At 40.5% G+C, this 17000-nt stretch overlaps 1 protein-coding gene across 1 annotated transcript in view; it reads right to left on the bottom strand.

Annotated features, from left to right (window-relative positions):
* Positions 7890 to 17000, bottom strand: part of ARHGAP15 (Rho GTPase activating protein 15) — a 711497-nt gene continuing 702386 nt past the window's right edge. The window contains exon 14 of the mRNA XM_005676179.3: positions 7890 to 9299. Within this exon, the coding sequence (XP_005676236.2) occupies positions 9128 to 9299 (172 nt within the window). The 3' untranslated portion in view covers positions 7890 to 9127. The remainder of the gene's footprint in view (positions 9300 to 17000) is intronic.

Raw genomic sequence — 17000 nt, 5'->3', positions numbered from 1 at the left:
GATATGACATGTATTTCATAGAGGAGATAGAAGTTTGGAATTTTTTTTTTTGTATCATGCATACGATTGAGGATAACAAAATTAAACCAGAGAAAAAAGAAATCGTTTTTCAGAAATGCATTTTTTTAAAAAAGACATATCTGAGTACTCCAGCTTCAATTACAAAGAACCTCATTGATGGAATTCTAGAAAATAACTGTTAATCTGCTTAACTAGGCAGGTAGAAGTGTAATAACGGACCAACGATTTTATGCAGGCCAGGATGGTGAACCAGAGTTTATTCTCTGGGGTGCGGGGCAAAGGGGCTTTTATGTGATTGGCTGTGAAAAGTATTAAAAGCCAGCGCCAACGTGGAGATTTGGAGCGCAAGGAGGCTTGTTCCATCTTAGTGATCAGTAAATTGCATAGACCCTTATTAACCTTATTGATAAGGAGCTTAGGGAAGTCCCATTCAGGCCACAATATATTCTTCTTTTTGTTCTCCTGTCTCCGCCTGCGATCCCAGCCGCTTTGTAAGCAGAGCCTTTATGCTGCGCCTCAAAATTCAGCGAGTAGCTGCGCCTTTAAGTTACTGCAGCGGAAGGGCTTGCGGAGCAGCCCATGCGCAGGGGCTCAGGGCCTATTGCTCGGGTGCTGCGGACACCTGGAGAATGTTTGCAAATTTTGTGCTTGAAGAATCTTTTATATTGCTCCTCTTTCAATGCAGCTGGGGTCTGTAGGGATCAGGGGATTATTTTTGATACCTGTCGAAAAGAGTTATGTCTACACTGATTTTCCATCCCTCACTACTAATTAACCTTATTGTATACAGGAAACAGTCTATTTAATACCTGCATTCTTTCTGTAAAGCCAAGTAAAATGAAATCCACTGTGAAATCTAGTTAGCGTTTGCCTTTTTGAAGTCATTTTTAAGTTTCCAGTTTTAGTGACTGTGACCTCAGAACTGATAGCTAGAAAAATGGTGAGCTCAAAACAATTTTGGTTTCCATTGTCTTCTTCACCCCCTCCCACTTAAAAGCTGCCTTTCACCTGCCACTAAAAAGCTGCCTTTCACCTGGACTTGGGAAGAGCGGTTAGGAACGGGCACCTCCAGCTAGACCATGGTTCCCTGGACTCTTCCTCATTGACCTCTCCCTGGAATTCTAATGCGTCTCTTCATCCCCTCATAGGCTGGCCCACGGTCCCCTGACTCTCTCCTCAGCACCGGCGCACCTCTATCATTTTCCTTTCAATCAAGGAGGCTTGACTTTGACTGAGGGGCACATCATGACAGATTTGTGCACTCGCAGTACAAATAGATGCTGAAGCTGAGGAAAGAATCTGAATACTGAAGGGAATCCCATTAGTGGAATATTTGCGAGGGAAAAAAAGGTAGGGTCTAGCAATACAGAGCAGAAGTGAAACTGTGCAAAATGTCACCAAATGATGTGGAAAAATCCACACTTCTTCAAGCATGCTGTGCAATATGGACTCAGAACACACTTTGCTAGTGATGTGAGAATGGTTAGCACAAGTCCTGCTCTTCAAATGTGAGTGTGCCTGTCTCAAATAAACTTGTCAGCTTAAATGGTGCCAGAGGAAAAGTGTGGATTTTTCAGGCCGATGCTTTGTATTTGCCAGATTTCTTGGCTTTTGAGATTTTCATACATGGGTCAAAAAGTCAGTACTCTCTAGCATTTATCTGACACATAAACCCTATATTTGGCAGAGCAGAGGAGGTGAGTGGAAGATGGGGCTGGGTATTCTGGATGCCTGGACTTTTCCAGATCCAAACAGGACTTTTCCAGATCCAAAACGGAATTTGCATACACAGTAGACTTGCGTGAGTCAGGTGAGCGAACGCATTGATCCTCTGCTGCTGTGCTTTTGGAAAGAAGTATTTCTTGTGCACTTAGACTTCAAGAGAGGCAGCTGAAGGCATGTCTGTTTGATGGTCCCTTACAAGTGGGACTAGCAGTCAGTACAGACGCTGGTGAGTTGGGACTACATGTAACTTGTGATGACTAGTTGATAAGAAACACAGTGGTGGATCATAGTTGTATTTAATGTTGCTAATGTTCTGGGTGCTTGTCTTAGTTCACTCATCCAACAAGTGTACATTGAGCACCAGCTCTGGGCGTAGTGTTACCTCTCTCCCTCACTGCTTTCCTAACACTCTCCTAATTCAGTGAGGAGCCTTCTGTAGAATCCAGCTGATGGCTTAAGAATTTCATAGACCCTGAAGTCTTCATTTCAGGGATAAGATAGCAAAAATCAGCTGGATGAGTCTACAAGGGGTGTGTGTGTGTGTGTGTGTGTGTGTGTGTGTGTGTATCTTCCTGCCAGGTCTCTCACCAACACAGCTAGACATTTTCATTTTGACAACACCGCTACAGAAAATTGTCATCTTTTTGGTGCAAGATGTTCACTGTATGCTCATCATTTGGATGATTCAGGATCGCTCTCCTGTGGCTTGTTTTGATGCCTGCCTCTTTTTCAATTATATCCAAGAGGAAGACTGTCGAGGAACCATTTTTCTTTTTTTTCAATGTTGCACAGGACTCCTAAAGGGTCAGATTTAATTTCAATACAATATTAGGCAGTTAGATATGATGGATGATAACAGGACATTGACAAATACAATCCAACACAGGATAATATGATGTAGAGTAGAAGCCATGCAAAGTACTTTCAAATATGTGGGCTAAGAGGCTTCCATGCCCTCCTCTCCATAATGTAGTGACATGGTCAGTACAATGTAGGAAAATGAAATGATACATGAATATTAAATTTATAATAGCAATAACAAAATTGAGATTTAGCCATCTACTCATAACAACAAAGGTACTCTGTATTTGGGGAAATACATAATATCCCTCTTGTTCTTTCATAGAAATTAGTATGAAAGTGAAACTCTCATCTGGTGTTTAAACAGGGGAGTTATCAGGTACACACACACCTAGGGTGTAAATATTTAGGGTGTTTATTTCTTTACATTCATCATTTTTTTTTTCCCTGACTGAGTGAACCTATGGTATAGTGATTAAGGCAGGGGCCCCTGAAGCCATACTAATTTAAATTCAAATACTAACCTGACACTAACTTCATGAATTTGGGTAACTTCATTATGTTTCCCCTCAGTTCTCTCAAGTATAATCAGGAATAATAATTGTACCTCCTTCCGTAGAGTTATGAAGATAAAATACAGCTTTATTTATACAGTGCATTTCCTTAACAAGCACTCAAGACATGTTAGCTAATCAAAAATCAGTCATTCCAGGATGAGTTTCTCTTGGTGGTCCTCTGAGTGACCAGGGAGGTGGTATCACCTGGAGATAAGGGAGGGAGAAATCAGAGCAGATGAGATAGAAATCACCTGATGATTATCTGGAGACCATACTGGAAGCAGAAGATGGGCACAGGCACGTTCCTCTGACTTGGGTATAAGTTGGTCCAAATATCTTAAGACATTACTCTCAAATGTCAAATCATTGTCAGGATATCAGTATCATCCCTACCCCAGGCCCAGAAAAATTCCAGTGGAAAGGGGCCTGCTATGAGAGTCCTATGTCCCAGGACTCTTTGCACGGAGCAGTCATAATTCAGAGGTGGTAGGTGAAACTCAGAAATGCAATTGGGTGATACTCCTTAATGTTGATTTCCATAGCTTTTGCCACTGTCTGAATTCAGATCTGTGTTAATAGTACTATGGCAATTATCTTTTGTCAGTGGTGCCTATAACTTCTTCCAGCTCCAAGGTCTACTTCATAAAGTTGCCAGGAAAATCTTTATAGCTCTGCTAAAGTCACTTTGCTGCTAAACAAACTTTCAGGGTCTCAAAATTGACTATGGACTTAATATAAAACCTCTTGTGTATGCCATCCAAGGCTTTTTGGAGTCTGGTCCCAACTTTTCTTCTCATCTTTTTCAGAAGATCATATTGTTAATTGTTACTCAATAAGCTGGAAATACATCATCTGTCTCCAGGCGGGACACCTTCTAATTCCATGGTGTATTACCTGTTTTAATATTCTTCACATAATTCCATTAGACAGTCTTAAGCGAGATAAGGCAAGTATAATTCTAATTTGTAAGTTCAGAAACTGAGGTCTTTCCTGGTGGCTCAGTGGCAAAGAATCCACCTGCCAAGGCAGGAGACACGGGTTTGACCCCTGATCTGGGAAGACCCCACACGCAGAGGAGCAGCTAAGCCTGTGCACCACAATGACTGAGCCTGCGCTACAGAGCTCAGCAATGCCCCAGAGGCTGTGCTTCTCAACAGAATCCACTGCGATAAGAAGCCTATGCCCCACAACTAGAGTAGCCCCTGCTCACTGCAACTAGAGAAAAAGCTATGAGGCAACGAAGACCCGGCATATCCAAGAATAAAATAAAGAAATAATGTTTTTTAAAAAATTGAAACATCTGGACACAAATGAAGTAAATAATTTGCCCAGGACCTTAAGTTCTCCTAAGTGCTTATTTCTTAGCCTGCTCATTTTCTGCTCTAATCCATTGCTCTGGCTTGTTTATATATCCCCACTGTTTGCTTCTTATGCTACCATTTTTTCTGGGGAGCTGGCTTTACAACATCAGAAGGTTTAACAACACTGTGTTGAAAAAAAGTGGAAGTCCCTGGGCTGAGTCAGCCTAGGTATGTTTTGTTAGGTGCCCTTAAAAATCAATTTTCACATAAATTTCTGGCTTTTCATGAAAGATCTGAAGGTCTGCTAGCCTGGTGTCCATGTGCCCACGTAAGCAACATCAGCTTGAGCTGAGAAGTCAGCCCTTCTGTCCAGGGGTCCATCTTGAGTTTTCCTCAGGTGTTGTCACTCTTTAGTCACTAAGTTGTGTCGGAATCTTTGTGACCCTTTGGATTGTAGCCCGCCAGGCTCCTCTGTCCATGGGATTTCCCAGGTATGAATACTGGAATTGGTTGCATTTCCTTCTCCAGGGGATCTTCCCGATTCGGGGATTTAATTCTAGTCTCTTATATTGCAGGCAGATTCTTTACCCTCTGAGTCACCAGGGAAGCCCTCCTCTGGTGTTAACTACTTCCTAATAACTTAAGTCTGCTCTTTGCAAATTACTTACATTATTGGCTGGCCCTAGTAAGCAGCCTTGGTTTAAGAAAAAGACTCATCTAAATTTAACATGATACATTTTAATTGAGGAAATAATATGTGATATTATATTTGAAGAAAGTTTTCTTTTTTTGTTGTTATTGCTTTTTCGTATTGTGATTTGAATTTCCCGGGAGAGAGTTGATATTGTTTTGGTTTCATTCCTCTCTTTGACAACAGAGCAATTTGACCCAGAACTGTTAGTGACAGTCCTTTTGGATGAAAATCTTTGCAGGGCCTTTTAATTAGGAATTGACAGGGTGATTAACTTATAATTCACAAAAAATAAATGTGGAAAAGAGAAGTACAGGTCAATTTCTAGCTGTGTTAAACTGTAAGGACAGCACCATTGGCAAGTGATTGTTCCCTTTTAACAGCTTTTCTAATTTTTCTTAATTGGATCCTTTGTTTTCTAATTGGATAGAGAGAACTATCATATGGTTTTCAATTACTAGCTGTGGCATGGTGATCCTGTCATATGTCATATACTAAGTAAAGTCAGACTCATAACATATAGGATGGAAAAAAAATACCATCTCCAAGAAGCTTTTTGTGTAAGGGAGAGAGGTAAGCTCTTGCATCCTGGGTGGGTAAGGTGCTGCAGTGGGACACACTAAATAGCTTGATTTTCCAGGAACCCTGTTTTAGAGTTCTGTTATGTTAAGGTTATAATTTCTTTAAAATATTTGCTCATCATAATATATAAATGCTTCTGAGAATACAAGATTATCTCTTGCATTCCTGGAAAATGTTAAAAGGTGTACACACATAAACGTATAAACACAAACATGAGAAACGCCAGTGTCCTTTGTTTCTTTTCTGCCCACTGATGAATTTAGAGACTCTCTTTCTAAGAAACAAAGTTTCTCATTTTACAGCTTCCATTGGATCTCTGCTGCCTACAGGATAAAATCTAAATATTTTATTATGTCCTATGCCTGAGTGCGCAGTCGTGTCCGACTCTTTGTGAGTCTATGGACTGTAGTCCACAGGGCTCCTCTGTCCATGGGATTCTCCAGGCAAGAATACTGGAATGGGTTGCCATTTTCTCCTATAGGGGATCTTCCTGACAGGGATCAAACCTGCCTCTCCTGAGGCTCCAGCACTTCAGGTGGATTCTTTACCACTGAGCCATGGGGGATACCCATTCTATCCTATGTCTGACTCCAGTTCTGTTCTCCAAAATTTTTAGGCATGTGCATCACCATGAGCTTCTCACTTTTCCTTGGAGATGTTAGGTCTTTCAGCACTCTCCTCATGCCACCCCTGCTTGCTAGTATGTCATCTACATTGGGGAAGGGATTAATTTTATTCACTTGATCAAGATTAAACTGAAAGGGTTATCTTCCTAGTGAAGCTTCACCTGACTACCCTAGGCACAATTTTCATTTTGGTTCTCTGTCAACTACTGAACTTCCTAATGTCTCTGTACTAACTTATGTTCATTCATTCAAAAATACTTTTTGATCAAATCAACTGGAAAATACACTTTTTGAACATCTCTCTGTAGAGGTGCTGAATCCTGGGGCAACGTGGATACCAAGATGGCTGAGTTCCTAATCTGGTGTTGAACTGTCTCCCTTACTGGGCTGTGAAACTGCTGAGTGTATTAATATTTGCCGTACTTTGTATTTGATCAGTAGAGTCTAAACTTGCACCTGGCTCAGATAAGGTGCTTAAGAAATGCTCACCATCTTTTAAGGTCTTCATGACGGAAAATGTTGGTCAGTTTTTATAAAATTGAACCGCTTATTGAGGCAACCCAGTATACCTACAATCTTGGCTTTTAAACTTGGAACAGTTGATAGGAACACCGGTGCTGTCTCTGAGATGCTATGGGATCTAATGACCTTTCAGTGTAACTCTTTTTATACCTTTAGTGTATATAAGTCAGAAGGGCACTTTGGCTCAGCACCTTGGAATGGTCTTCTCCCAGAGAGCAAACCTAGTCTGTGATTAAATGCCCTTAGCAGGCACAGGACACAGCTGGGGTTTAAATCAGGCTAAATCCCATCAGATTGGAAATCAAGAAGCTGCTGCTTTTGAAGATTGTAAATCTGGAAGGTGGCAGGGGCAAGGCGCTGTGGGTCCCTGTGCCAAGCAGGTAATGCCTCTTCTCTTTGGCTCTTGCTCCCAGAATTACTTTAAATATGGACACAGGAAGGAATAAGATTTTAACATTATGACTACTAAACCTAGTCCTTCCCGCTTCAAAAGTAATTAAAGAAGTAATGAAAGTCTTGGAGGAGACCTCACTGAGAATATGGAATGCCACGGAAATGAGCATTTGAATGCCACAGACTCGTTTCATGTCTCCATGTTTTCCCGAAAGACATAAGCACAACGTGGAATAAAAGAAGAGCTTGAAGCTGGCAAGTCTGTCAGCTCACTGTTACCAGCGACTTTAGATCATGGGGTTGTCTTGTGTGACTTTCTTTGGCTTTGTGGTATTTGTATACATCCCACTCAATGAAACCACACTTCAGCATTTATTGTGGTCACTTGTGTTTTTGGGCATACACCGACTTACTGGCACCATTGCCAAAAGGAAGACATTTAACAGGGGCGAGAGAAACCTCTCCTTCCTCAGGCAGTGCCGTGGATGTGGGAGCTGTGTGAACATCTGGCTTTCTATTGAGCAGTTTCTCTCCTCCACTGTACATTCCACCCAAGCAGACAGCCCAAGCCTCTGAGCTCCTTATTGCTCTAAGTGTTTTTGGGTCCGTGCTTTATGCATTTTATTTACATGCTTTACTTTTCATTTTATGAACAAATCAATAACTAGACTTACTCTTTATCACACTGGATTAGTTTTATTTATTCCATTTGAATTTGATTAAAAAGCTGTCAAACATAAGTCTACATTTTTATCAGCAGAATACTTTCACAAAACCAGTATGAGATGTGTTCAGCAAGAACATAGTTTTCAAAATAAAACAATGTTTGATATATTCTAGACAGTTACCTTTTTGTTTATCCATGACAACTGAAGCTAACCATCAAATGGATAAAGCCATCTAAGTCTAGTCAAGTAATCTTTGGGGCATATTAAAAAAACAACAACTTTTTAAAAAAAAAAATGTTCTTTCTAGATGGATTTAATATAATTCACCAATAAAGCAACCTCAGAAGCATAATAAAAATTCTACATAAAATGACATAGCTAGGGAAAAAAAGGAAGATATACAGTTTGATGAAGATTCAAAATGGATGTTAACATTAAAAATGAGCAGGCATGCAGTTCCTGTATAATATAAAGATTAAAATTGCAAGGCACTAATTTTGCTTCTAGTTTATAAGACAGTATGTTTATGGGACTGCAAATAGTATATGTAAAAAACATATCAAATGGCAAATGTTCATTTGTCTTCAGAAAAATTGCCATTCTACATGTATTTGTAAATTTCAGCATCTAGCACTAAGGATGGCTGGACTAGATTTACACTTGTAAAAGTGTTCTCGAAAGATGAGGTATGTCTATTTTGGTTGAAATCCTGATTTCTTTTGTTCTGTTTAAAAATTACTCATTTGTGTCTTGCCCCCCTCTTTTAGTTCTGCTTGTGTACCCAGGGGTGTTTGAACACAGGCCTGAGGCAGCCAGGGTAATGAAGAGGTTCACCTGTGTGGACACATACCCGTACTCTCAGTCGCATTCACACTCACTCACATATCTGCACGTACACAAGCACATGTGCAATGCCCAAGAGTCTCATTAAGGCTATTTTTGGATATGCTGTGTCCTCCGCACACTATTTTACAGCATAGAGCATCCATAATGTATGCCTAGAAGCGCTGGAAGGCATAGCAGTGAAGGGGTTAATGCAGAAGACATATAGGCAAATATTGTCAACTATTTTATTCAAATGTTTGGAACTTAAACACAAAATCATCATTAAGTTTTCACAAAATGAGGCATCTGTCGCTTGAAAGGAAAAAAATATTTCAGAAATATGTTTACAGAAATGTAAAAATATTAGGCATCGAGACAGATGTGAACACACTCAGTAGCTCGTCTCGGCTGTCAGTCAGCTGAAGATCTGGTCGTACGCGCTCAGCATGAGCTCGGCGATCTGGTTCTGGTACACCATGTGTACCGCCATGTTTCCCATCTCGTTTTCCGCGCGCAGAAGGGTGGGTCCAAACACAATCCCTAAGCTGTGTGTGGACATGAGGTTCTTGGACGCTCTGGCCACTATCCTATGGAGAGAGAGAAAGCAAAAAGACCCACTGGAGTTTAAATAAAATTGTGACTGTTTTTGAATTGTAAAGTTCTGCGTTCTTGAATTCTTTTTCTTTCTTAAATTTCAACTTGAAGAAGGAAAGTAAGGGCAGGGATTGCTTTGGCAAAACAGAGAATGCGACACAAGCAGACACAATTTTAGATTTCAGAAAAACACCTGTGATAACGTTATTTAATCTACTCCTTATGCTTTATTGTGTGGAAATAGAACTTATGACTTTCAGGGAAGGATTCTATCCTCATAGTACCTAGCCATTGTGGGCGCTCAATAAATGTGGAATGAATAAATTACAACAATTACTGTGACAGTTAACAAGATTCAATCTTTGAAGTGGCTAGAGTCAATGGAGGAAACAGGTGAGACATGCATAGCCCATGTAAGAAGCCAAAGATGCAAAAAATAGAATATAGGCATACTGCAGATGGTGACTGCAGCCATGAAATTAAAAGACGCCTACTTCCTGGAAGAAAAGTTATGAGCAACCTAGACAGTATATTCAAAAGCAGAGACATTACTTTGCTGACTAAGGTCCGTCTAGTCAAGGCTATGGTTTTTCCAGTGGTCATGTATGGATGTGAGAGTTGGACTGTGAAGAAGGCTGAGTGCTGAAGAATTGATGCTTCTGAACTGTGGTGTTGGAGAAGACTCTTGAGAGTCCCTTGGACTTCAAGGAAATCCAACCAGTCCATTCTGAAGGAGATCAGTCCTGGGATTTCTTTGGAGGGAATGATGCTAAAGCTGAAGTCCAGTACTTTGGCCACCTCATGCGAAGAGTTGACTCATTGGAGAAGACTTTGATGCTGGGAGGGATTGGGGGCAGGAGGAGAAGGGGACGACAGAGGATGAGATGGCTGGATGGCATCACGGACTCGATGGATGTGAGTCTGAGTGAACTCCGGGAGCTGGTGATGGACAGGGAGGCCTGGCGTGCTGCGATTCATGGGGTCGCAAAGAGTCGGACACAACTGAGCAACTGAACTGAACTGAACTGATGAGTAGAAACAAGAGCTGAAAAAATAATTAAATTCTTAGTGATTAGTGTGAGTAAAGTATTCCTGAAAAATGCTATTTGTACTCTGTTTTGTAGAAAGTGCTGTCATGTCCGACTCTTTGCAACCCCATGAACTGCAGCATGCCAGACTTCCCTGTCCTTCTTCCAGAGTTTGCTCAAACTCATGTTCATTGAGTCGGTGTTGCCATCCAACCATATCATTTCCTTTAGGACTGACTGGTTTAGGGACTCTCAAGAGTCTTTTCCAGCACTGCAGTTCGGAAGCATCAAGTCTTCAGCACTCAGCCTTCTTATGATCCAGCTCTCACATCTGTATGACTACCGGAAAAACCATAGCTTTGACTATACAGACCTTCGTCAGCAAAGTGATGAACATTTAGGTGTATAACAAGTATCCCCACCCCTTTTACTCAATAAAATACAGAAGCTTGTAGCATTTGCACTGGGAAAAAGTCCCACTGGAATTAAATAAATGTTTGCTTGTGTGAGGACTGTGGAGAGGTGCAATACCAATGAAACATTAGGATGTGGTTTTATTAATGGTAGTGCCTTGCCTGAATCAACACGGGACTCTTAAAAAGAAATTAAAGCCCCATCTTCTACCTGGAGGCTTTAAAATAAAACAAAACAATGCTTATTTTCACAGTTGCGTCCTTGGTTTTATATTAAAATCAGGGAGAGTGGGGATTTAGTGATGTAAGGAAAAAGGAGAAAGCATTTGGAAGGACAGGGTGCTAACAAATATGAAAGTCTGCATTCTTCCAGACACCCCAACCCAAGGGAAATCTGAGCACAGAGAATAAAGTGAGGCAAAGGAACACTACTACACAGCAGTGGGGTCTCTGTTCTCAGAGCCCACTGGAGCACTAGTTGACCTCTAGAGGACTCTGTGTCTGGTCTATGTGGGCTGACCTATTCTCCACGCATGGAGGCAAGAGGAAGAAGACTTGTTCCCTTTCCATCCCTCCACAAACCTTCATCTCAGGGCCATTTCTGTGAAAAAGGCCCTGCCTTCACTCTCCTGAAAGACACTGAGAAGGGCCAACACCTTCAATTTGGGACTTCCCATAGCACAAATCTTGATCAGCAAGATGTCCTTGATTTGATCAATATCGATAATAATTATTCTAAGCAATTTTTTTTTTTTACTTATTACTTAGGTTTAAAAATGGAAGTATCATTGATTTTATTCTAAGCAGTTTTATTGTCTCACTTGATCCCCATAATAATCCCATGAGGTTGTTGTTGTTTAGTTGCTCAGACGTGTCCGAATCTTTGTGATCCCATGGACTGCAGTACGCCAGGCTTCCCTGTCCTTCACTATTTCCTGGAGTTTGCTCAAACTCACGTCCAGTTCTATTATTAAGCCCTTTTTACAAATCAGAAAACTGAAGCCAAGAGTGGTGAAATGCCCGATGTCACACAGAACCGAGGCTCAGACCCAGGCAGGCAGGCTGCAGCGCTCATGGAAACATCACTGCCCTGGTGTGTGTTATGGCCCCTATGCTTAGTAATTGGCTGACTTGTCTCTCTGCCATTCTCCACATGGTTATAGATCCTTCCATAAGAGGGTCTGGATTTTTATTCCACACTGTAGCATTGTGATTGACAGTCTGGTTACAATGGATTCATTGTGGGCAAAATGACTCTTAAACTTGGACTAAATATTCAGGATATTCTGCCTCCCATTTTCACTTTCCTTCCTCTTTATATGAAAAGTCTTCATATCTGTGAGTAACATTGGCGTGACTACATTTCTGGAAGGGGTTCTCATATTTTTAAGTATTGGTGTGTTATCGGAGACATCAAGTTTAAAGTTTCCTTTGGAATATAGAAACTGCACCACTTGCTACTACATTTACCAAAAGTCTGTAGAATGATTTTAAAACATTCTCCTGACCTGGAGGAGGGAAAGATGGAGTGGGGCTATTCTTCCCTTTAACACACCTATTTACCTTGGCTTAAAGTCTCTCTTGAGCTTCTCCCAGACCTCTTCATTAAAAAATCACTAGTAAGATTCATTGAGAAGGAAAACAGATTTTTCTCTCCTGGATTTAAAGTAATACCTTCTTGTTCAGCGCTCTCTAATGATCTAGATGGGTGGGATGGGTGTGGAGGTGGGAAGAAGGCCCAAGGGGAGGGGATATATGTATACATATAGCTGGTTCACTTTTTTGTACAGCAGAAACTAACACAACATTGTAAAACAACTATATTCCAATAAAAAAAATAAAAGTAGTATCTTTTTGGGGATACTAACTCCTTCATTGACTCTGCCACAGTAAAATAAATTTGTTAAACAAATATGGAAAGAGATAACATAACTGATCAATTAACTGCGTAACTATTAGGTAAAAGTTGCTTTCACAACATTACCCATTGGTACCGAAGTTCTAAGCTGATGAGAGTTATCTAGCAGAGAACAGGGTTCAGAGGTCGTAGAGCATGAAGATGGTAGAATTAAAAGTAAGAGACTATTCGAGTATGAAGGTGAATGACTGATATAGGGTCCACAGAGTAGAAGAGGTCCAGGAATCCAGGGAGGCTGAAAAGGGAAAGGAAGAATATAAAGACAGATAGACAGAGATATAGTTGATTTTCCAGGCAATAGTACTGGAGTGGATTGCCATTTCCTTCTCCAAGTTAATAATGGCTATAATTTCAGTCAAAACAGGAACAGTGAGATTTGGGGTAGCTGGGAGCTAAAACTGTCTCTAACTACAGAGGAGCCTGGTGGGTGACAGTCCAAAGGGTTGCAAAGAATTGGACATGATTGAGCGAGTGAACACATACCCTCAAGGTGAGGTTACAAATAAGGAAGGTCCAAGAGTAGATTACTGGAGGGGACAATCATGGCTGTCAGGAGGTTATGGAGGTAGAAACTGGAAGAGGCCTATGGTGTCTGGAGGAACTGGGGTGACTGGAGGGGTAACTCAGCCCTACCTGAAAGACACAGCTGGTGGGACTTGATCTGCGGGGAGAATAAAAGGATGCAGAAATGGGACTAGATTATTTATAAAGCTTCCCAGTGTTCTTTATATTTTTCCCACTCAGCCAGAGTCCTGGTCTGAGAACTCAGAGCAAGAACCAATCCAGAGAAGAAACCAAGGCTGAGCTTCAATGGAGTGGGGGAAGGCAGAGTGACTGTCCGAGGCCCCCTTCAGGCAAAGGTTTCTCTCTTTTGGCTGGTGGTTCGTGGAGGGGGTCCTAAAACGGATTTCTGCCAGTTCATCAGTTTCCTAAATTTGCCCTTTGTCAAGTGTTTATTTTGTGCTCTTCTCTGTGTATAAATGCAGAGCATTCATTCCATCTCAATCTGTGTCATCTGTATCCATTTCTCTGCACACTTTTATGTGATTTTAATAAAAACATTTTCAACTCATGGGTACTCTCAAGTAATCCTGTTACAAGTAGATTTTACCAAAGAATATATAGTTCTGTGTTCTTGTTATACTCGCATTACTGCAGGTTAAATTTTCCTAGCAGTTTGGGATTTTTTCTTAAGTTTGGGAAAATTAAGTAACTTGCAATAACACCTGGAGAAATCAAATGTAGTTAAGAAAGGTTAAGAAAATGTGGATGTATATTATATAGAATTCATACTATCTTGCCTACTTTCTGTTACAAAATGTATGCTTGTGTGTGTATGTGTGTATTTCATTGGCAGTTTATGTTCTGAATATCAACCAATCAGTAGTTGGTATATTGAGAAATTAATCAATCTTTAGGTTAGAAAAGATGCTGAGGGTGAAGACTATTTGCGGGTGGAAATTACCAACTACTGAACTATATGATTCACGTAGACAGGAGAAAATATTCTCATATCAACATTCACATTAGATTAAACCCTTTTATAGTAGAGGTGGTGATAAACATATCTAGCAAAGAAGCCTCCCAAACTGGGGCTGTTTGGAAAATGTATTCATGCTGTTACAGACTTCACTATTCAAATGCGAACCTACCTACTCTCTACCTCAATAGATTCTTAATCAGTTAAGTGGCTGATTTAGGAGAACATAAGTAGTCAACCACAATTTCAAAATTACAGCTAGAATACTATCCTACAAAATTCTTCAAATCTCTTTTTTTTTTTAACCTCAAATCAATGGATCTAATACTTTCCTCTCTCGCTGTGGGGACTAGCTGTGCATTGTAAGTGCCATTATTTCTGAAGGCTTCAACTAGTTAAACATATGTAGAGGAAAAATATAGGCTACTGAAAGAAATGAAAGCCCGGAATGGAAAAAAAAATGCAATCTAGTATCTAAGATGGAAAACTCTCAAAAACAGTAAGTTATACTTCCAGTAGCTTAAAATGCAGTTAAGCTGTACTATTGGAGGGGAGGATCTGATTCAGAAACCAAATACATTTTTACTATGGGTTTGGCAGTACTTCTAGGACAGCTTTCACTAAAGTGAGTTCTGCAAACACCATCTCTGTGACACACTTCACAAAAATAGCAGTCTGGAGTAAGATAAGTTTGCAGAAAATTATATGCCATTTTTCCTTCTTGGAAATTTACAATGCACCATAGCATAATACAGGCTCTGACAAGTCCTGCAGAAAAGTAACCCTGTTCATCTTTGTGTAACTTAACATGTTCCCTAACTTACTTGAACATTGTGGATCCTCTTTCTTGAGTGATAAGGAAGAGCGTGTATTGAGACATGTTACTCTAGTGTGCTTTGCTAGTTCAGTTCAGTTCAGTTCAGTCGCTTAGTCGTGTCTGACTCTTTGCGACTCCATGAATCGCAGCACGCCAGGCCTCCCTGTCCATCACCAGCTCCCGGAGTTCACTCAGACTCACATCCATTGAGTCCGTGATGCCATCCAGCCATCTCATCCTCTGTCGTCCCCTTCTCCTCCTGCCCCTAATCCCTCCCAGCATCACAGTCTTTTCCAATGAGTCAACTCTTCACATGAGGTGGCCAAAGTACTGGAGTTTCAGCTTTAGCATCATTCCTTCCAGAGAAATCCCAGGGATCTACTAAATCTGAAACATCATGGATTTGAATCTCCTCTGTCACTCAGGCTTCAGAACTCCGTAGTAGCTAAATCAAAGAGATCAGACTGTGGTCACTTTTGGCAAGTTCCACCCCTCTAGTAGGGCTTAGATTACGTCTGGCCTTAAACTCCATGACAGTGTTGTAAATTGTGAGTTACCATTTAACCTGTGTTCACAAAGAAATGAAAGGAACTCCCTTTTTAGGCCAAGAATACTGGAGTGGGGCACAGCAACCCCACTCTCAACCCAGGGACTGAATCCACGTCTTTAACGTCCACCTGCACTTGCACCAGCTGGGAAGCTCTTTGAGGACAAAACGAAGGTCAAAGGCAAAAAGACCACATCTGAATGAGAAAGGTGAGAGCAGTCACATGGTTGAGAGATTACTATACAGCAAATGGCTGCATGGTGAAAAGGTGTAAAAATATGTAGATCAATATTTGGAAATTCTTCTACATGTCTGTTCACTCACCATTAGTCTACTCCCAAGAAATAGTGAAGATACCTGATTCGAAGCAATGTGAGGAGCTCAAACGTTAGTGCCTGTGAATGCTTCACTAACAGGAAAAACATCTTAAACTGCAACTCTTTTGAAAAAGGCTATTTATGAACACTGCTAAGTTTAAAATAGCTTGACAAGAATAATTATGATTTTATGAATTTGTTCACAAAATAGCACTTGATGTATATTCTTTGCCAAAGAAACTCTTTAACCACTAAGTAAAATTTAAGTTTATAAAATCTTAAAGTAGGTAAGAATTCATTTTTCTGGCAAGAGATTAAAAAGGTGATGTACAGTTTACAGCACAAAAAGGAGAAAAAATGCCAGAGCTACTTTTTGTCGGGCCCCAATGGAAGGAGCAACGATTCATCAATTTTAGATTATTTTAGAAACAATCTATAATCCACAGCTACAGATGTTGGGCCCCAGACAAAAAAAATCCTCACAGACTTATGCTAGGTAAGTTTTTTCCAAAAGTGAGCTGAATCACTAAACTCAAAGAAATTTCTTATTTGCTGAAAATCATAGCCAAATGATTCAAACTGAAAGAGAGATTTACCATAAAACTCAAAATTAATGCTGAATTAAGAAGGCCAAAGCATGTAATAGTAGTCCAGCTACAAACAGATATAAGGATGCAAACTTCTTTTTAAGTTTGTGCTTTGCTGTTATCATAGTGACTTGCAAAGGAAGTCAAAAGCCACAAAATTGCCTGCAGGACAAGCCTCAAGTTATTGGAGGTGTATTATAAGTATTCCCTTCTCTATCTCTGGATTACTGTGATTTTCCAACACACATAACTTTAGGATGGTTTAACTCTAATGGAGAAAGTGCGGTGGTAAGTGTACTTTTGCCATCAGGTCACACCTGGCTTGTATAATACAGCTCATCCACTGTATGTGAAACGCTAATTGTGACTTTGACCACTTCAGCGAGGAGAAGCTGCTAAAAATAGAATAAATTTTCACTGCACTCAATTTATGCTTCCTATGTGCTGTAACTACTTTGGGGGGGATCCATGCTAACCATATGCTTGCCTACTCTCAATCTGCACAAAATATACCGCCATGCCTACATTGGCCTTTTTGGTTTTTTTTTTTTTTTATTTAAAGACTGGGGACTTAGTAGGAAGTCTAC

The sequence above is a fragment of the Capra hircus genome, chromosome 2, assembly GCF_001704415.2.
Source record: "Capra hircus breed San Clemente chromosome 2, ASM170441v1, whole genome shotgun sequence".
Classification (NCBI taxonomy): Eukaryota; Metazoa; Chordata; class Mammalia; order Artiodactyla; family Bovidae; genus Capra; species Capra hircus.
The sequence above is the reverse complement of the archived record's forward strand: the minus strand, read 5'-3'. Positions and strand labels throughout refer to the sequence as shown.